The sequence below is a fragment of the Aquarana catesbeiana genome, linkage group LG09 (genome assembly GCF_042186555.1).
Source record: "Aquarana catesbeiana isolate 2022-GZ linkage group LG09, ASM4218655v1, whole genome shotgun sequence".
NCBI classification, from domain to species: Eukaryota; Metazoa; Chordata; class Amphibia; order Anura; family Ranidae; genus Aquarana; species Aquarana catesbeiana.
The window spans coordinates 317677224-317699382 of NC_133332.1; the positions used below are offsets into that span (position 1 = coordinate 317677224).

At 44.0% G+C, this 22159-nt stretch overlaps 1 protein-coding gene across 1 annotated transcript in view; it reads left to right on the forward strand.

The window, feature by feature from the left end:
* Positions 1–22159, forward strand: part of STARD8 (StAR related lipid transfer domain containing 8) — a gene marked incomplete in the record, with an annotated part of 136207 nt that overhangs the window by 5038 nt on the left and 109010 nt on the right. The window contains 1 exon segment of the mRNA XM_073600761.1: positions 5958–5991. Coding sequence (XP_073456862.1) covers positions 5958–5991 — 34 coding nt within the window.

Sequence of the window (22159 nt, forward strand, 5' to 3'; positions counted from 1 at the left end):
GAAGGACTATGGGGGGAATATATTGATGGCCATGGGGGGGGATATATTGATAACTATGGGGGGGGGGGGAATATATTGATGACCATGGGGGGGATATATTGATGACTATGGGGGGGAATATATTGATGGCCATGGGGGGAATATATTAATGACTATGGGGGGGAATATATTGATGACCATGGGGGGGGAATATATTGATGACTATGGGGGGAATATATTGATGACCATGGGGGGGGGGGATATATTGATGACTATGGGTGAATATATTGATGACCATGGGGGGGGGATATATTGATGGCCATGGGGGGGATATATTGATGACCATGGGGGGGGAATATATTGATGACCATGGGGGGGGGATATATTGATAACTATGGGGGAATATATTGATGACCATGGGGGGAATATATTGATGACCATGGGGGGGAGGGGAATATATTGATGACTATGGGGGGAATATATTGATGGCCATGGGGGGGGGGATATATTGATAACTATGGGGGGGGGGGATATATTGATGACCATGGGGGGGGATATATTGATGACTATGGGGGGGATATATTGATGACCATGGGGGGGGGGAATATATTGATGACTATGGGGAGAATATATTGATGACCATGGGGGGGATATATTGATGACCATGGGGGGGAATATATTGATGGCCATGGGGGGGGAATATATTGATGACCATGGGGGGGGATATATTGATGACCATGGGGGGAATATATTGATGACCCATGGGGGGGAATATATTGATGACTATGGGGGGAATATATTGATGACCATGGGGGAATATATTGATGACTATGGGGGGAATATATTGATGACTATGGGGGGGGGATATATTGATGACCATGGGGGAGGGAATATATTGATGACCATGGGGGGGAATATATTGATGACTGGGGGGGATATATTGATGACTATGGGGGGGGGAATATATTGATGGCCATGGGGGGGGGGGAATATATTGATGGCCATGGGGGGGGATATATTGATGACCATGGGGGGGAATATATTGATGACCATGGGGGGGGATATATTGATGACCATGAGGGGGGGGGGAATATATTGATGACCATGGGGGGGAATATATTGATGACCATGGGGGGGGGGGGAATATATTGATGACCATGGGGGGGATATATTGATGACCATGGGGGGGGAATATATTGATGACCATGGGGGGGAATATATTGATGACCTTGGGGGGGATATATTGATGACCATGGGGGGAATATATTGATGACCATGGGGGAATATATTGATGACCATGGGGGAATATATTGATGGACCATGGGGGGAATATATTGATGACCATGGGGGGAATATATTGATGACCATGGGGGAATATATTGATGACCATGGGGGGGAATATATTGATGACCATGGGGGGGGGAATATATTGATGACCATGGGGGGGATATATTGATGACCATGGGGGGGGATATATGATGACCATGGGGGGAATATATTGATGACCATGGGGGGAATATATTGATGACCATGGGGGAATATATTGATGACCATGGGGGGAATATATTGATGACTATGGGGGGGATATATTGATGACCATGGGGGAGGGAATATATTGATGATCATGGGGGGGAATATATTGATGACTATGGGGGGGATATATTGATGACTATGGGCGGGGAATATATTGATGACCAATGAGCTCATATAGGTGTGATGGTGATGAGTTGATAATAGAATTGGACACTTTCCATTATACATTCACACAACATTCACACTCCGGGGATTCTCTGACATTTGCTCTGGGAATATCCGGAATGTTCTCCTCAGCTGTCCCGGGTCCTCCAGCTGGGAATGTTCTCCGGATCTTCACCACTTTCACTGCTGCCGGATTCTTCACATATTTCTAAGGTTTTTTTTAAGTCAATGAAATCCTGAACTGGATGGCGTCGGATTTGGCGAGTCTCCGGATATCATAAACAACCCCTATCACTCTTCTTACCATTCAGTCCCGTTGTCTCAGAGCTGCTGGTCTCCTGAAGCCTCTTTGCAGCCACTTCCACCTCACCTGCACACCGGCGCTGGCTGCTTATCCTCACTACGGACCTTTGTCTGGATTCTGACGATGGACCTGCGTGATGTGCGTCACCCTGGCGGCTCGTAGCCCTTCCCCGGGGGAGCGTGTGATAGAATGCAGGAGCACCATTCAGGAACGAAGCGTTGTCACCCCACAACAGGATGTGTCTGAATAAGAACTCCAGTGGCAGGATCACCATATATTATATCAGCTGTGGATGTAATAAGACGTGAATGACGTGTTAAAGCTGAATATGGGAACTGCTGTACCTGCCAAAGGATTTGTATTTTCTGTCCATCCAGTCTTGAGATTTACACTGCTTCGTCCAACAGCAAAGGCCTCTATAAGCATCCAAGGGAAGCCCCTACCACCCCCACCTGGTGACCGGACAGTGAAATGAGCTCATCTCTCTGTCATCACCCTGCTGTCTCCTCCTATCAGCATGCTCCCTACACTGCGGCACACATCTGTGTCGCTCTTTAAAGCTCAACTACCTTCATTTAATCTGCTCTTCCAGCCACTAAGGATAGAAATGGACTCTGTGCGCAACCTCAATGGCTCTGCAAAACCAGATATTACCTTGTAAAAGTCGCAGTGACATCATCACTGTGCTGTGCATAGCCTGCGCAGAGAGCAGAGCTGGGGGAGGGGGGCCCAGCAGGCTCCACCCACTACAGAAAACTACAGGAGGGGCGGAGACAAGACCAGTCCCCCTGCTCAAGGAGAGAGAGCAGAGCTGTGGGAGGAGCCAGCAAGCCCCACCCACTACAGGAAAACCACAGGAGGGGGCGGAGACAAGACCAGTCACCCTGTACAAGGAGAGAGAGCAGAGCTGTGGGAGGAGCCCAGCAGGCCCCACCCACTACAGAAAACCACAGGAGGGGGCGGAGGACAAGACCAGTCACCCTGCACAAGGAGAGAGAGCAGAGCTGTGGGAGGAGCCCAGCAGGCCCCACCCACTACAGAAGACTACAGGAGGGGCGGAGACAAGAAGAGTCACCCTGCACAAGGAGAGAGATCAGCAGTGGGCGGTCTTTATTACAGGAAGTCTCACGCTGGATGACTGCACAGATCTGGAAGAAAGACCACCAGGGGGCGTAATTATAAAACGATTGCGGAGTTGTTTGTCCATCGATACTGTGAATGGGACAAAATCAAATTGTTCACCAGCAATATTCTCTGCGGATCATATTTTACGAATGTGGAAAAATACCACATTGTGGCCACTAGATGGCATCGGGGAGCATAGGAGATACAATGTAACGATTCTAGAGAACGCTGGAGGGAATGACCAAAGAACTGTACCCAATGGTCACTAATTCCCTCTGGTGTTTTCTGGAATTTCCAATGGTTGGCGGCGCCATCTAGTGGACATAATGTGGTATTTTCTCCATTCACACATTCGATCTCCAGAGAATATAGCTTGAAAACTTTCGATTTTGCCCCATTTATTTTGAATTTACGTTCGGTTTCAAGGGATGAACAGCTGTGATTCCCCCCCCCCCCCCAGATTCCAGGAGGGAACGCCCCCCGCCTCTTGTATGTAGTTATTGACTGATCCCCGAGTTCTGCTTTAATGAAGCCGTGCCGTTTCCATGGTTACCATAGTAGGTGGAGTTTTGTATGTTGGGATAGATATTGTTGTGTGGCCGGCGTGTTGGGGGTCCTCGGGGACGGTGGCGCTCTCAGTCCCGGAATAACTCCTCCGGATGGGACTCTTCTATATTTATCCTGGGGGGGGGGGGGTCTCAGAGGTCACATCTGGAGGAGATTGAGAAAATATGAAGACCCCCGAGGGGGAGGGGCCGGCTCTGGGGTCAGCAGGTCACTGCTCTGCTTCTATAAACATCTCCCCACTGGGGAGGGGCACATCTATCCTCCAGTCTAAAGCGGAACTCCGGGGTAAGCCAATGTTCTCTGGATACCAGAGCCGTGTGTATTCTTCCTTCAGTGTCATGTTTTCAGGGAGCCCCACCCACCATCCATGATCTACCTGCATTGCATAGAGAAGCACAGAGACCCAGTGATGACATGATAGTCAGCACCTTCTAGTGGCCGGAATGCGGTATTTTCTCCATCCGCACACTCGAGAAAATACCCTGAGAATGTTTGATTTTTGACCGATTTGCACAAAATTTAATAAATGGAAAGATTTTATACATTGGTGATGAGGAGGTGGAGGGACCAGGGAAAATAGGGAAAATATAAGCAGATTAAGCTTCACCTTCAAATATTTATTTATTTTATTATTTAACAAATGTATCTGTTTTTATTTAATTTTATTTTTTTTATTGTATTAATTCATGAATTTATCTGTTTTTATTTTATTTATTTATTTTTATTTTATTACTTAAGGGATTTATCTGCTTTTATTTATTTTTTATTTTTTTTATTTTATTAATTTATGAATTTATCTGTTTTTATTTTATTTTATTTATTTATTTTTAATTTATTACTTAAGGGATTTATCTCTTTTTATTTATTTTTTATTTATTTATTTTATTAATTCATTAATTTATCTGCTTTTTATTTTATTTTATCTTTTTAAATAATCAATTTCATTAATTACATTTAATTATTTTTTTATTTATTTATTTTATGCATTTATTTATTTGTTTTTTAATTCATGAGTTTATCTGTTTTGATTTTATTTTATTTTTTTAATTAATTTATTTTATTTTATTAGTTCATGAATATATCTGTTTTTATTTTATTTTATCTTTTTAAATAACCAATTAATTAATTAATTTTAATTAATTTGTTTTTATTTTATTTATTTATTTTATGCATTTATTTATTTGTTTTTTAATTCATGAATTTATCTGTTTTTATTTTATTTAATTTTTTAATGAATTTATTTTATTAGTTCATGAATTTATCTATTTTTATTTTATCTTTTTTTAAATAATTCATTCATTTATTTTATTTTATAAATTTGTTTATCATTTAATTTAATTCATTCATTTTATGTTATTTATTTATTTTATGCATGTATTCATTTGTTTTTATTTTTTATATTATTATTGTTATTATTATTATTTTTAATTTTTTGCTATCTGTGTCTCATTGGGGAATTTTCCGGTCACTTCCTGCCCCGAAGAGATGTAACAGGAAATGTAAAAAAAAAAAAAAAATCTCTAGTAAAATGAGGGAAATTCCCCTCTTAGGTGTCACCGAAACCAGCGTTCCCCCATCGAAGGTTTTCCATCACCTCGTGTTTAGATGACAACTGTAAAATGTTGGAAGAAATACAAAAATAAATAAAATAAAAACAAATAAATGAATTAAATAAAATAAACAAATGAATTCTTTATTTAAAAAGATAAAATAAAAACAGATAAATTAATTAATTAATAAAATAAATTAAAAAACAAATGAATAAAATAAAATAAATGAATTAATAAAATAAAAACAAATAAATGAATTAAATAAAATAAATGAATTAATTAATTATTTAAAAAGATAAAATAAAAACAGATCAATGAATTAATTAATAAAATAAATTAAAAAACAAATAAATGAATTAAATAAAATAAATGAATGAATTAATTAATAAAATAAAAACAAATACATGAATAAAATAAAATAAATGAATTAATTAATTATTTAAAAAGATAAAATAAAAACAGATAAATTCATTAATTAAAAAAATAAAATGTTGGATTTCCCTCCGCGTTCCTCCTCAGTGACAACGTCCCCAGGGACATAGAGGAGGATTCCCCCCAGTGGGGACACAGACAGCAAATAAAAACCTAAAAAAGGGTCTAACCCCCCCCCCCCCCCACACACACACACACACACACACACTCCATTTAAAGCTAAAAAAAAAAAAAAGTCTTTGTTGTAAATAAAGTTTTACTATATTTCTGACAATAAAATTTTCTTTCCATTTCCCCTCCAGATTTCCACATCCCGGAAGGAGAAGAAGGCGGAAGGTAAGCGATATTCCAATTCTAAAACCGCCAATTTCCTCGATTTTTCACCCGCAGTACCAGTCGCTGCCACTAGATGTCCTCAGTCTGATGGCCGGCATCATTAAACCCAGCCTGGGGACCGGACAGTGAAAGGAGAAGCAGCGCTGCTGTGGTGATGAGCTCATCTCTCGGTCACTCTGCTCTCTCCTCCTATCAGCGTGCTCCCTTGTCAGCACTGATTGGCTCCCTGTGCCTATTTGGGACTGCAAGCGGCTGATACCAGATCTGTTGCGGCACGGTTGGGGGGGGGGGGGACCTGTCACACCTTTCCTGCAGATACCAGGATTTTATCGTTCAAACGATCCTGTGCTGGTGTGTGGGAGTGTCTTACCAACATCCTAGCAACAGGGTAGGATAGGGGGAGGGGGCGCCATCTCTGGGAGTTTTTCGGTCAGGCTTCCGGAGGTGCGTAAATAGCCTACACCTGTAGTGAATGCATGCCACTGTTTGGGCACCCGTGGGTGTTTACAACTTCCTAACAAGTGGCAGGATGGGGGGGGTTAATAATAATAATAATAATAATAAAAAAATTAAAATAAGAACAAATGAATAAATGCATAAAATAAATAAATACATAAAATAAAAACAAATTCATTAAATTAAATGATAAAATAAAATAAAAACAGATACAATTTGTGAACTAAAAAAAAACAAATGAATAAATGGATAAAATAAATAAAATAAAAACAAATTAATTAAATTAAATGATAAAATAAAATAAAAACAGATAAAATTTGTGAATTAAAAAACAAATGAATAAATGCATAAAATAAATAAATAAAATAAATACAAATTCAATAAAATAAATGATAAAATAAAAACAGGTACATTTCTGAATTAAAAAAACAAATGAATACATGCATAAAATAAAAACAAATTAATGAAGTAAAATAAATGAATGAATTCATTATTTAAAAAGACAAAATAAAATAAAAACTGATAAATTCATGAACTAATTAAATAAATTAATAAAAAAAAACAAAAAAAAAAACAGATAAATTCATGAATTACAAAAACAAATGAATAAATACATAAAATAAATAAAATAAAATAAAAATGAAAATAAAAAGGTGTTGCAACTTCCAAGAAACAAGACAGGATGGGAGGGGAGGGGGGGGCTGCCATTTCTGAGAGTTTTTCGGGAAGTGCATAAATGGCCTACACACTACAGATGCGGTTGAAGTTTGGAAGCGCCTCTTGTATTTGGAGCACCCGCAGGTGTATGGCGGGCGTTATAGACCGCGGTCTCTATGGGGGAGGCTTATTAATGCATCGTGATTGGTGAGATGTGGTGAGGACGGGGGGAAGGGGGGGGTAGAAGTGATGGAATTATTCGGGAAATGTCATCACCTCCACCGTCAGTCATCTGTCTTCTCAGAACTTCCTCTTCATATGAGCGTCTGAAGAAAGCGAATGACCCACAACCAACTTTCACTTTCACTTTCACTATCATCTGCGCCGTGTGTGACCTTCACTATCACTTCTGCCCCCACCCCCCCACCCCGGTGTGTTCTCACCAAGATTACACCCTCTTATCTTATTTTTTTAGTAGCTGGGGATGAGCAAAATTTTGCCAACATATAAAAAAGAAAAAAAAAAATGTGCTCATTATGACGAAACGCGTTGGAAGTCAGTGAGGAAGGTGCAGTTGAGAGGGTTTATGGTGTTTTTTTGTTTTTTTTTTAAGACCTTGCAATAAAAAACAGGATTCACCTCTTGCATCAGCTCCCCCCCCCCCCCCCCACCCCCAACGTTCCAAAATGAAAATGATAAAATTAAAAAATACAAAACACGTGAAGAAGCCATAGAACATAGACTTACCTTCCCCCCAAAAGTGACGTCACCATCCTGAGAACGATGGGGATCCCAAATTCTGTGAGGAAAAAAAAGAAAAAAAAAGGACGGTCAAGACATAGAAATTCCCACCATGTTATACAGGAAGAAAAAAAAAACACAGGGCTTCCCAACGCGTTTCGGGAGCTCTCCACCCCCTTCACCAGGGCTTGTATTGGCAGAAGCCTCAGCACCGATGCAGTTTCCGAAGAGGGTCGGGGGACTGTGTTGGCATGCCTGGCAGAGCAGCCCCGGACCGGGAGGCTGCGGTCACACCTGTGCCTTGTGTTTTTAGAGCATTTTTTTTGGGGGGGGGGGGGGCGTTTGTCTGCACATTTGTGAGCATTTTTTGCCTTTTTGTACAGCATTTTTAAAGCATTTTTGAGCTTTGGCGTTTTTTTTTAAATTAGCCAAAAGAGAAAAATATCATCTGTTTCATCATTTGTTGCTTTGTTTATCAGCTTTTTCATACGCTTTTGTTTATGTATTTATTTATTTTTTCTTTCTTTATTTTTTTTTTTACTTTTATTTCGTTAGGGGTTAAATAATCTATTTTATTTATTATTATTATTATTATTACTTTATTTATTTATTTTATTTACTTATTTATTTAGTTAGATTAGGGGTTAATATTAGGGTTAGGATTAGTGGTTATAATTAGGAGTTAGGCTTAAGGTTAGGGGTTAGGGTTACATTTAGAGGTTATGATTAGGGCTTAATATTAGGGTTAGGATTACAGTTAGAGGTTAATATTAGGGTTAGGGGTTAAGGTAATGCGTTAGGGTTAAGGTTAGGATTAGGGGTTAATATTAGGGTTAGGATTAGGGGTTAATATTAGGGTTAGGATTAGGGGTTAAGGCTAGGGGTTAGGATTAGGGTTAGAGGTTAATATCAGGATTAGGGGTTAATATTAGTGTTAGGATTAGGGGTTAATTTAAGGGTTAGGCTTAAGGTTAGGGGTTAGGGTTACAGTTAGAGGGTATGATTAGAGGTTAATATTAGGGTTAGGATTAGGGTAAGGGGTTATCATTACAGTTAGGGGTTAATAGGGTTAGGGGTTAATATTTGGGTTAGGATTAGGGTTAAGGGTTAATATTAGCGTTAGGGGTTAATATTTGGGTTTGGAGTTAGGGGTTAATATTAGGGTTAGGATCAGAGTTAGGGGTTAATATTTAGGTTAGGGGTTAGGGGTTATCATTACAGTTAGGGGTTAATGTTAGGATTAGGGGTTAATATTAGGGTTAGGGGTTAATGTTAGGGTTAGGAGTTAGGATTAGGGTTAGGGGTTAATATTAGGGTTAGGATTAGGGTTAGGGGTCAATATTAGGATTAGGATTAGGGTTAGGGGTTAATATTAGGGTTAGGGGTTAATATTAGGGTTAGGATTAGGGTTAGGGGTTAATATTAGGGTTAGGGGTTAATATTAGGGTTAGGATTAGGGTTAAGGGTTAATATTAGCCTAAGGGGTTAATATTTGTGTTTGGAGTTAGGGGTTAATATTAGGGTTAGGAGTTAGGATTAGAGGTTATCATTACAGTTAGGGGTTAATATTAGGGTTAGGGGTTAAGGTTAGGATTAGGGGTTAATATTAGTGTTAGGATTAGGGGTTAATTTAAGGGTTAGACTTAAGGTTAGGGGTTAGGGTTACATTTAGAGGGTATGATTAGGGGTTAATATTGGGGTTAGGATTAGGGTAAGGGGTTATCATTACAGTTAGGGGTTAATAGTAGGGTTAGGGGTTAATATTTGGGTTAGGATTAGGGTTAAGGGTTAATATTAGCATTAGGGGTTAATATTTCGGTTTGGAGTTAAGATTAGGGTTAGGGGTTAATATTAGGGTTAGGAGTTATCATTACAGTTAGGGGTTAATATTAGCCTAAGGGGTTAATATTTGGGTTTGGAGTTAGGGGTTAATATTAGGATTAGGGTTACAGTTAGAGGTTCGGATTAGGGGTTAACATTAGGGTTAGGGGTGGGGGGGGCTAGGGTTATTTTTATTTATTTAACCCCTTAGCTTCGGCTCCTCCCAGCCCTTTAAGAGGTTTCAGACGCCAGGAGGGGGTGGGGGCATTTCGGTCACGTGACCGCCATGATTGGCTGTCACAGCGGTCACATGATTGGAAAGCTTTCGAATTCAAGTAGCGCTCAGGAGCTTTCCATTGCCCCGCCCGTCCCCGCTCTCTCGGCTCAGCATTGTTTTTACGTTTTAGTGCGCATATAGGCGTACATCCGGCGTAAAAAAGGTTGATTAATTTATTTTTAGTAGTATTTTTTTTTTATTTATTTATTATTTATATATGATTATTATTTATTTATTCATGTATTTTATTGATTATTTATTTAGTTATTTATTATTATTATTATTATTATTTGTTTTTACTTAATCATTGAATGTGAGCAGGAAAAACGCTCAAACGCGGGACAGAGCGCATTAAAAACGCTCAAAAACGCGGGACAGAGCGCATTAAAAATGCTCAAAAACGCGGGACGGAGCGCATTAAAAACGCTCAAAAACTTTCAGATCACGCTTTCCCGTGCATTTCTACAGAACAAAAAAAAACACCTAAAAAAGCCACCAATCTGCCCGATTCGTTCTACAAAGAAAGATCCTGAACGTTTTTTTTGGAGCTTCAGGCGACTCGTTGTGGGGATGTGAACTCCATAGAGAATGTTTGATTTTTTGAGCTTCGATCGATGAAACGCTGAGGAGTGACTGGGGGTCTTGAGTGGGGCCGATGACTCTCATTGTCTCTCATGAAATCCGAGCCGTGCGGCTTGTGACCGGTGGAGGGGCGATGTGTGTTTGCTGTGTTTGGTGTCACAGATCGATGTGAACAGCTGTTGCCTCTCCTCCACCCCGGAGCACTAAAACTTCCCATCCCCGGGGAGATCCCTCACTCTTCCTTCTACCTCCAGGAAAAGTGGCTTTATTTGGGGGGGGGGGGGGGGTGGATCACCTCCAAGCGCAGAGCGTGGCGGCGTCACCCTGACCAAGTCACATGAAGCTCGAGGGTTCATGAACAGCTCAGACATTAATAGACGGCGTTTCAAATAAAAGGGAACTGGAAGCTTCAGGGGAAGATCGTAGTAGACCACAAAGATACGCCGATAGCTGGCTCAACCACAAGGAAAGGGGCGGCACATTGTCCTAAGGTGGAGCTGGTGGCGCCCAGTGGCTCGGTCGTTTGTGCGGTAACCCCCCTCTCGTGTGGCAGAGCCTCCACCCACATCCATGAAGAGCTACACCTAAGCATCCAGACGCTATTAGCCAAGGAAGCAGACACATAGATGTACACTCGTTGGGTTGTCCCGACCACAAGCAGCTGTGTCAGACTTTCCATGAAGCAGCGGATGGAGGCTGAACGACGTGCTGATCCCTGCTGAGGCTCTCCTTCCGTGGATTTTGTCGATTTTTGTGAGTAGGGTCCGTCGGAGGGGGGGGGAATGGCGGACAGGAGCAGGACGTATGGGACAATGTTCAAGAGACGGGCATCCAAGACCTGGAGACGTCTGAAGAATAGGCTGTCCACGCCAATAGACCCAGGTGAGCCACCGGAGACATTGATATAGTTAATGATGATGTCTAGCACACCAATACACAATGTATAGTATAAAAAAAGAGCACGGGGTGCTTATACTGATTTCAGGGGGTCATCCCACCAGACCCAACTTGGGGATATGCCCTGGATGGGAGGTATGTGTCCCCATTATTTTGGTTGTGGTCCCTTTTAAGAAGGACAATAAGTACTTTTGGGGTTCTTACCCATACAGGGTGAGGGGTTCCATATTTGTCCAGTTAGAGATTTACAGTACTCTTTGGATTGGTATACTCTCATTTGAAACCCAGAATTTTGGGGCTTGGAGAGACTTTGGGTGGGAAAAAGCCTCCAACCCTTATTAGAGAGTACTTCTGGGGTTCTTACCCATACAGGGTGAGGCGGTCCAGGGTTGTCCGGTCAGAGAAAAGTGAACTGATTTACAGTACTCTTTGGATTGGTAAGTCCTCCTTTGGGACCCGAAATTCAGAAGCTCGGAGAGACTTTGGGTGGGAAAGAGCCTCCAAACCCTGATTACTGGGACTTTAGTCCTGAAAAGGTTAACGTGTTTGTAAGGGAAGCTTACAAAGAGGGCAAGGAGCACCTGTCTGTAAGTTGGGGTAGAGTCATTCATAGTGGGATATGTCCTTGACGTGTCCTCATTATTTGGGTTGACGTTTTAAGTACTAAGGCGTTCTCACCCATGTAAGCCGAGGGGTTTCGGGGTTGTGCGGTCCAAGAGGAGAGGACTGGTTTACAGTACTCTTTGGATTGGTAATCCCTTATTTTGGGACCCGGAATTCAGAGAATCAGAGAGACTTTGGGTAGGAAAGGGCCTCCAACCCTGATGACAGAGACTTTAGTCCCAAAAAAGTTAACCCGCCTCCAAGGGAAGCTTGAAAAGGGGCAAGGAGAAGTCAGCACCTTTCTGTGAGGTGGGGTGAAATCGTTTACAGGGGGGTATGTTCTGGATGTGTCCCCATCATTTGGGCTGTGGTCTCCTTAAAGGGGACAATAAGAGATGTCTTGAGTACTTCTGGGGTTCTCACCCATGTAGGGTGAGGGGTTCTGAGTTAGTCCTGTCAGAGAGGAGTGGACTGATTTACAGTACTCTTTGGATTGGTATGTCCTCATTTGAGACCCGGATTTTGGAGGCTTGGAGAGACTTTGGTGGGAAAGAGTCTCCAAACCCTGATTACAGGGACTTTACCCCTAAAGAGTTTATCCTGTCTGCAAGGGAGGTTTGAAAAGGGGCAAGGAGAAGTCAGCACCTGTCTGTGGGGTGGGGGGAAATCGTTCAAAGGGGCATATGTTCTGGACGTGTCCCCATCATTTGAGTTGTGTCCTCATTTGAGACCTGGAATTCGGAGGCTTGGAGAAACTTTTTTTTTTTTGGTGGGAAAGAGCCTCCAAACCCTGATTACAAGGACTTTACCCCCGAAAAGGTTATCCTGTCTGCAAGAGAAGCTTGTAAAGGGGCAAGGAGAAGTCAGCACCTGTCTGTGGGGTGGGGTGAAATCGTTCACAGGGGCATATGTTCTGGACGTGTCCCCATCATTTGAGTTGTGTCCTCATTTGAGACCCTGGATTTGGAGGCTTGGAGAGACTTTTTTTGGTGGTAAAGATCCTCCAAACCCTGATTACAAGGACTTTACCCCCCGAAAAGGTTATCCTGTCTGCAAGGGAAGCTTGTAAAGGGGCCAGGAGAAGTCAGCACCTGTCTGTGGGGTGAAATCGTTCACAGGGGCATATGTTCTGGACGTGTCCCCATCATTTGGGTTGTGTCCTCATTTGAGACCCGGGATTTGGAGGCTTGGAGAGACTTTTTTTGGTGGGAAAAAGCCTCCAAACCCTGATTACAAGGACTTTACCCCCCGAAAAGGTTATGCTGCCTGCAAGGGAAGCTTGAAAAGGGGCAAGGAGAAGTCAGCACCTGTCTGTGGGGTGGGGTGAAATCGTTCACAGGGGCATATGTTCTGGACGTGTCCCCATCATTTGGGTTGTGTCCTCATTTGAGACCCAGGATTTGGAGGCTTGGAGAGACTTTTTTTGGTGGGAAAAAGCCTCCAAACCCTGATTACAAGGACTTTACCCCCCGAAAAGGTTATCCCGTCTGCAAGGGAAGCTTGAAAAGGGGCAAGGAGAAGTCAGCACCTGTCTGTGAGGTGGGGTGGAGTCGTTCACAGCTGTGAGAAAGTTCGGACTATCAGGAGACCATGACGTAGTTTTGCTGAGCCCCTGCCGCCTTTGCTGTACCCTCAGGCAGACAAGAACCCCAAACCCTGGTGTGGGACTGATATACTGGGGGTGAGCCATTCAGTTTTTCGCTTTGCACCAGAATGATGGACTGGTTGCATTTCCATTGTTGAAGAAAGTTGTTTTATTTCTCTGATTTTTTTTTTTTTTACCCAAACAAAAACTTTTTACTGGTGACAAACAGCCCAAAACAAGATTAGCCAACCACATACTCGGCATAATATACAGAGAAAGTCTGAATCAGTGCGGGTGGTGACCACCACAGGAAGCAAACAGTATATATAGAATAACACATACACAGGAAGAATACACGGCCATAGCAATATTTTACTCCCAGTAGCATCAAGATGAATTCTCAACACGCATCAAGACCAAGAAGCCTATCCATGACCAGATCTGCTGGGGCAAAGCCTGGGTACAGCTAGCCATAAGTCAGAAAGCTTCTCATACTTGCCCCGGACACCCCTTATGCTGGTAAATAATCTTTTGCATCCTAATCGTATTACCTACAGCAGTAATCCACTCCTTAACCGCGGGAGGGGTCTCCCACTTCCAGTGTAGCATCATTAGTTTGCGAGCCACAAATAGGGCCCGAATAATAGCCTCTCTGGTGTGATTCTCCAAATAAAATAAATCTAACAGGTTTAGCAAGCAGGATTTCGGGTCCAAAGGGACTGACACTTGAAATATCCTGTTTAGAGTATCAACCACTCCCCTCCTATATGGGTGCAGTTTTGGGCACCTCCACATTAGGTGAATCAAACCACCATGATCTCGTTTACACCTAGTGCGGACTCGGGGATCTCCAAACTACGGCCCTCCAGATGTTGCTGAACCGCACGTCCAATGAGGCATTGTAGAACTCTGAAATTCACAGACATGACCGGGCATGATGGGAGTTGTAGTTCCTGAACAACTGGAGGGCCATAGTTTGGAGACCCTTGGATAATTGTCCCATAGTGTGCAATCAATCAGGTGTATAGTACACTCTTAAAAGGATATATAACTGCGTCAGTCTCCAAGACCCGTTTGAGGAACACCTAGTTACGTCTTGGAGAGCTTCCTCCCATTGGTCGTCATTGAGCTGGCCAACATCACTCTCCCACTTAGGTAATACTCGTAGGGGGTGTTTTTTTCAGAAATATCTGAAGTAGCATAACATTGCGATATAAAACCCTTAGAGGTTATGGCCTCTTTAACCAAATGAAACAAGGGTGTTGGAGATACAGACCTATTTTGAAAGAGCAATAAAGACTGTTTTACAAACAGCTGGTTGGTGAACCCAGACTCTTCATATTACCGTGTATAGAAAAGTAAACACACCCACTGCAGCAGCCATCATCAACCAATAGGGTTCCTCTAGAGGTGTCTAGGGGTTCCTTGATCTTTGGCTGATCGACCTCCCATCTGATGGTGCCTTCCATAGTCCAGTGCCACTACTGACCGCCAATGTAAGGAGCATTCTTCCCATTGATCACCAATGTAAGGGACATTCTTCTCACTGATCACCAATGTAAGGAACATTCTTCTCACTGATCACCAATGTAAGGAACATTCTTCTCACTGATCACCAATGTAAGGAACATTCTTCTTACTGATCACCAATGTGAGGGACATTCTTCTCACTGATCACCAATGTAAGGAACATTCTTCTCACTGATCACCAATGTAAGGAACATTCTTCTTACTGATCACCAATGTGAGGGACATTCTTCTCACTGATCACCAATGTAAGGAACATTCTTCCCACTGATCACCAATGTAAGGGACATTCTTCTCACTGACCACCAATGTAAGGGACATTCTTCTCACTGATCACCAATGTAAGGAACATTCTTCTTACTGATCACCAATGTGAGGGACATTCTTCTCACTGATCACCAATGTAAGGAACATTCTTCTTACTGATCACCAATGTGAGGGACATTCTTCTCACTGATCACCAATGTAAGGAACATTCTTCTCACTGATCACCAATGTAAGGAACATTCTTCTTACTGATCACCAATGTGAGGGACATTCTTCTCACTGATCACCAATGTAAGGAACATTCTTCCCACTGATCACCAATGTAAGGGACATTCTTCTCACTGACCACCAATGTAAGGGACATTCTTCCCGCTGATCACCAATGTAAGGAACATTCTTCCCACTGATCACCAATGTAAGGAACATTCTTCCCACTGATCACCAATGTAAGGAACATTCTTCCCACTGATCACCAATGTAAGGAACATTCTTCCCACTGATCACCAATGTAAGGGACATTCTTCTCACTGACCACCAATGAAAGGAACATTCTTCTCACTGATCACCAATGTAAGGAACATTCTTCTCACTGATCACCAATGTAAGGAACATTCTTCCCACTGATCACCAATGTAAGGAACATTCTTCTCACTGATCACCAATGTAAGGAACATTCTTCTCACTGATCACCAATGTAAGGAACATTCTTCTCACTGATCACCAATGTAAGGAACATGCTTCTCACTGATCACCAATGTAAGGAACATTCTTCTCACTGACCACCAATGTAAGGAACATTCTACCCACTGATCACCAATGTAAGGGACATTCTTCTCACTGACCACCAATGAAAGGAACATTCTTCTCACTGATCACCAATGTAAGGAACATTCTTCTCACTGATCACCAATGTAAGGAACATTCTTCCCACTGATCACCAATGTAAGGGACATTCTTCTCACTGACCACCAATGAAAGGAACATTCTTCTCACTGATCACCAATGTAAGGAACATTCTTCTCACTGATCACCAATGTAAGGGACATTCTTCCCGCTGATCACCAATGTAAGGAACATTCTTCCCACTGATCACCAATGTAAGGAACATTCTTCCCACTGATCACCAATGTAAGGGACATTCTTCTCACTGACCACCAATGAAAGGAACATTCTTCTCACTGATCACCAATGTAAGGAACATTCTTCTCACTGATCACCAATGTAAGGAACATTCTTCCCACTGATCACCAATGTAAGGAACATTCTTCTCACTGATCACCAATGTAAGGAACATTCTTCTCACTGACCACCAATGTAAGGAACATTCTTCTCACTGATCACCAATGTAAGGAACATTCTTCTCACTGATCACCAATGTAAGGAACATTCTCGGTATCTGTTCTGCATGGATGGGTAATTTTGGATGGGATGAGAGGGTAGATTATTATACGATGGGGGGAGGGGATCATTCTATATGGGAGAGGGGAGTGACCCTACATCATAAAATCCAGCTGTTGCATCCGTCAAGTGTTGGGACGTGTTCTGGGCACACAAGCAGCACTGTAGACAATGGGGACATTTATAATGTAAGGACAGATGTGGTCACAACAGGATCAGGTTTTTCTTGTCTGTCTGTTTCTATTCCCGTCACTGTGCAGCGGCTCTTCATTACCTCCCATACACAGTGCAATCTGCCACCTAACAAATCTTCTGTTCAACATTTGTTTTTATTAAACCTGAAGATTAATATGATTATATTTCCTCCCATTATTAACGTCCTAATGAAATAAAAACAATAAACTTTCCATTTCATTACATCGATTCAGTTCCAGTAATGTCCTAACTGGGTCTCTGCGCTTCTCTATGCAATCCAGGCAGATCATGGCTTGTGGGAGGGGCTGACAGGGTGCTATGCAGGGTGCTGACCTCAACCCTACTGAACACCTTTGGGATGAATTGTGAGCCAGGTCTTTTTTTTTTTGGCGCTCAACGTGGGGCCTCTCATGTGAGCCAGGTCTTTTTTTTGGGCCCATCGTGGTGCCTCACATGTGAGATAGGTCTTTTTTTTTACGCCCATTGTAGGGCCTCACATCTGAGGCAGGTATTTTTTTTTGGGCCCATCGTAGGGCCTCACATGTGAGCTAGCTCTTTTTTTTTTGGCACCCAACGTAGGACCTCACATGTAAGCCAGGTCTTTTTTTTGGTGCCCATCGTGGGGCCTCACATGTGAGCCAGGTCTTTTTTTTGGTGCCCATCGTGGGGCCTCACATTTGAGCTAGCTCTTTTTTTTGGCACCCAACATAGGACCGGTCCTCACATTTGAGCTAGGTCTTTTTTTTGGTGCCCATCGTGGGGCCTCACATGTGAGCCAGGTCTTTTTTTTTGGTGCCCATCGTGGGGCCTCACATGTGAGCCAGGTCTTTTTTTTGGTGCCCATCGTGGGGCCTCACATGTGAGCCAGGTCTTTTTTTTTGGTGCCCATCGTGGGGCCTCACATGTGAGCCAGGTCTTTTTTTTGGTGCCCATCGTGGGGCCTCACATGTGAACCAGGTCTTTTTTTTTGGTGCCCATCGTGGGGCCTCACATTTGAGCTAGGTCTTATTTTTGGTGCCCATGGTGGGGCCTCACATTTGAGCCAGGTCTTTTTTTTGGTGCCCATCGTGGGGCCTCACATTTGAGCTAGGTCTTTTTTTTGGCACCCAACATAGGACCGGTCCTCACATTTGAGCTAGGTCTTTTTTTTGGTGCCCATCGTGGGGCCTCACATGTGAGCCATGTCTTTTTTTTTTTTTGGTGCCCATCGTGGGGCCTCACATGTGAGCCAGGTCTTTTTTTTTGGTGCCCATCATGGGGCCTCACATGTGAGCCAGGTCTTTTTTTTGGTGCCCATCGTGGGGCCTCACATGTGAGCCAGGTCTTTTTTTTTGGTGCCCATCGTGGGTCCTCACATGTGAACCAGGTCTTTTTTTTGGTGCCCATCGTGGGGTCTCACATGTGAACCAGGTCTTTTTTTTTGGTGCCCATCGTGGGGCCTCACATTTGAGCTAGGTCTTATTTTTGGTGCCCATGGTGGGGCCTCACATGTGAGCCAGGTCTTTTTTTTGGTGCCAATCGTGGGGCCTCACATTTGAGCCAGGTCTTTTTTTTTGGTGCCGATCGTGGGGCCTCACATGTGAGCTAGGTCTTTTTTTTTTGGCACCCAACATAGGACCAGTCCTCACATGTGAGCCAGGTCTTTTTTTTTTGGTGCCCATCGTGGGGTCTCACATGTGAACCAGGTCTTTTTTTTTGGTGCCCATCGTGGGGCCTCACATTTGAGCTAGGTCTTATTTTTGGTGCCCATGGTGGGGCCTCACATGTGAGCCAGGTCTTTTTTTTGGTGCCAATCGTGGGGCCTCACATTTGAGCCAGGTCTTTTTTTTGGTGCCGATCGTGGGGCCTCACATGTGAGCTAGGTCTTTTTTTTTTGGCACCCAACATAGGACCAGTCCTCACATGTGAGCCAGGTCTTTTTTTTTTGGTGCCCATCGTGGGGCCTCACATGTGAGCTAGGTCTTTTTTTTTTGGCACCCAACATAGGACCGGTCCTCACATGTGAGCCAGGTCTTTTTTTTTGGTGCCCATCGTGGGGCCTCACATGTGAGCCAGGTCTTTTTTTTTGGTGCCCATCGTGGGGCCTCACATGTGAGCCAGGTCTTTTTTTTTTGGTGCCCATCGTGGGGCCTCACATGTGAGCCAGGTCTTTTTTTTTTGGTGCCCATCGTGGGGCCTCACATGTGAGCCAGGTCTTTTTTTTTGGTGCCCATCGTGGGGCCTCACATGTGAGCCAGGTCTTTTTTTTTGGTGCCCATCGTGGGGCCTCACATGTGAGCCAGGTCTTTTTTTTTTGGTGCCCATCGTGGGGCCTCACATGTGAGCTAGGTCTTTTTTTTTTGGCACTCAAGGTAGGACTGGTCCTTACATGTGAGCCAGGTCTTTTTTTTGGTGCCCATTGTGGGGCCTCACATGTGAGCCACGTTTTTTTTTTTTTTGGTGCCCATCGTGGGGCCTCACATGTGAGATAGGTCTTTTTTTTGGCACCCAATGTAAGACCTCACATGTGAGACAGGTCTTTTTTTTTTGGTGCCCATCAAGGGGCCTCACATGTGAGCTAGGTCTTTTTTTTGGCACGCAACATAGGACCTCACATTTGAGCTAGGTCTTTTTTTTTTTGTTTTTGTGACACCCAACATGGGGCCTCCCATGTTAGCCAGGTCTTTTTTTTTTTTTTTTTTTTGACGCCCAATGTGAAGCCTCACGTGTGAGCTGGGTCTTTTTTTGTTGGCACCCAACATGAGGGCTCACATGATGAGCCAGGTCTTCTCATGCTACATCAGTACCTGACCTCACAAATGGGCACAAGTTTCCACACACACCCTCCAAAATCTTGTGGAAAGTCTTCCCAGGAGAATGGAGGCTGCTATAACCAGAAAGGGGGACAACTGCAAAATAATGGCCATGTTTTTGGAATGGGATGTCCGCCAAACCCTTGTAGGTGTGATGGCAAAGTCTGAGGCCTAGTAAGCTTGTGTCCATGGTGGCAGGAGCAGTCAATGTTCCTGTACAGTACATGGTCCAGCCTCAGAAAGGGAAGGGTCTCAATCCCTAAACCTCCTGGGATGCAAGGCTCCTGACAGGGGCATGATACTCTTTGGTCTACCTAGGCCGAAGTCAGGTGGACCCTGCTACTTAGGGAGCTGTCGAAGCTGGTCCTCCAAGTACTTGGTGTCATCTTTCCCAAAGAGACCCAAGGTTGGGGGGGAGAAATAAGACCCACAGGCCACAGATCCTCTCTCTAACATCTGGGCAAGCTCCCGAAAAACCTGCACCCTCTGTCTTTGCAAATAGGTTTATTCACCCCTTTGCACCGGTGCCTCCTGGCACCTTTAAGGGATTTCAGATGGGGGGGGGGGGGGGGGTGCGGTAGGGTTTAGGATCATGTGCCCGCCGTGATTGGCATTCACATGATCGGAAAGCTCTTGATCGCAAGAAATGATCGGGAGCTTTCTGTTAGCCGCCGGTAACTGTGCCGTGAGCTCGCAGAGAGTGCGCTCTCGGCACAGCTGTCTCTGCAAATCTGTACGCAAATATGCGGCCTCTCGGATCCAAGGCCCACCCGCTGAAAGGCCGCATATTTGCGTACCTTCGGTGCCTAGGAGTTAAATAACAAGTGCCGTGTGCGTTTCACAAGGTGGGCCTTATGGCCAGCATAAAAATTTCTCTGAGCTGGCCAGGAGGCCCACCCAAGAAGTGTGCGCAAGGTAGCAAAGTGATGTGACCTAGTGCCAGGAGAAGTCAGCGTGGTCCCAAACCCATAGTGTTTTTCCCAGCACCCCTGGCACGCCACCTCTAGGTGGCACAGCACTAGGAGCTCCCTGCGTCTCCCAGCCCCTGGCCAGACAGCTTCGTCTCTACCGGCAAGGCATTAGCACTTATGGAGAGCTTCCGGCAACTGTAGAGCTGGCCAAAATCAAGAACCCCTCCCCCAGTACCCACCTTATTACATCGGGTCCCCATTGACTGTCCAGTATCAAGGAGACTCCAGCTCTTCTACTCTTAATCTTGGCCAACAGGAATGTGACTTGCTACCACTAGCTCTACCGTGACCCGAAGGAATGAGAACCTTCTCAGGTATGAGTGGCCACAGGAAGGAGTTGGGTGTGGTCACCGCTCATTTCATGGAGTGACTGTGTTTATTTATATTTTGTGGTTTATTTATACTTTGTATCTATTTGGAACTCGTTGTGGCAAACTATAAATATTGTCAGTATGATGTCATCTGTGTGGGTTGGACCACCGGGAGGTGACTCATCCTCTTGTTTTCTCAAGTGTTGTGCCTCCTGCAGGGTGTTTGTGTGCCGTTAACTACGAGTCACATGGTGTTATTTATTTATTGAATTAATTACTTATTTATTTGTACGTTACGCCGTCGGGATTTGTGGAGAACATAGAACACAATCGGTGACATTTTCATTGTCGGTTTGTAGATGGGAAGGGGTTAAGGAGAAACTTCATTTGCATCTAAAAATCCTTGAGTCTTTCTGTGAACGGCCTCGCTGTGCGGTGCTCCCAGGAACACGTTCCCCACATTCAGTCACTGGAATTGATGTTCCTCCTTGTGGTCGGCACTTCTGCTCCGCAACGTCATCACCCAACCCGAAACCAAAAATAACTGCTGTGAACTGAGATTATCCGATGAGGGGGGAGGAGACAACAAACATCAATATTATCTCTAGAAATATAAATATATCCCCTTCAGTCTGACCTCCGGCCTCCCCTTCAGTCTGACCTCCGTCCCATCTTCAAACTGACCTCCGCTCCCTCTTTAGTATGACCTCCAGCCTCCCCTTCAAACTGACCTCCAGCCTCCCTTTCAGTCTGACCTCCGACCCCCTCTTCAATCTGACCTCAGCTCCCTCTTCAGTATGACCTCCAGCCTCGCCTTCAGTCTGAGATCCATCCTCCCCTTCATTCTGACTTCCCCCCCTCTTCAATCTGACCTCCGCCCCCTCTTCAGTCTGACCTCCGCCCCCTCTTCAGTCTGACCTCCAGCCTCCCCTTCAGTCTGACCTCCGTCCCATCTTCAAACTGACCTCCGCTCCCTCTTTAGTATGACCTCCAGCCTTCCCTTCAAACTGACCTCCAGCCTCCCTTTCAGTCTGACCTCCGACCCCCTCTTCAGTCTGACCTCAGCTCCCTCTTCAGCCTGATCTCCG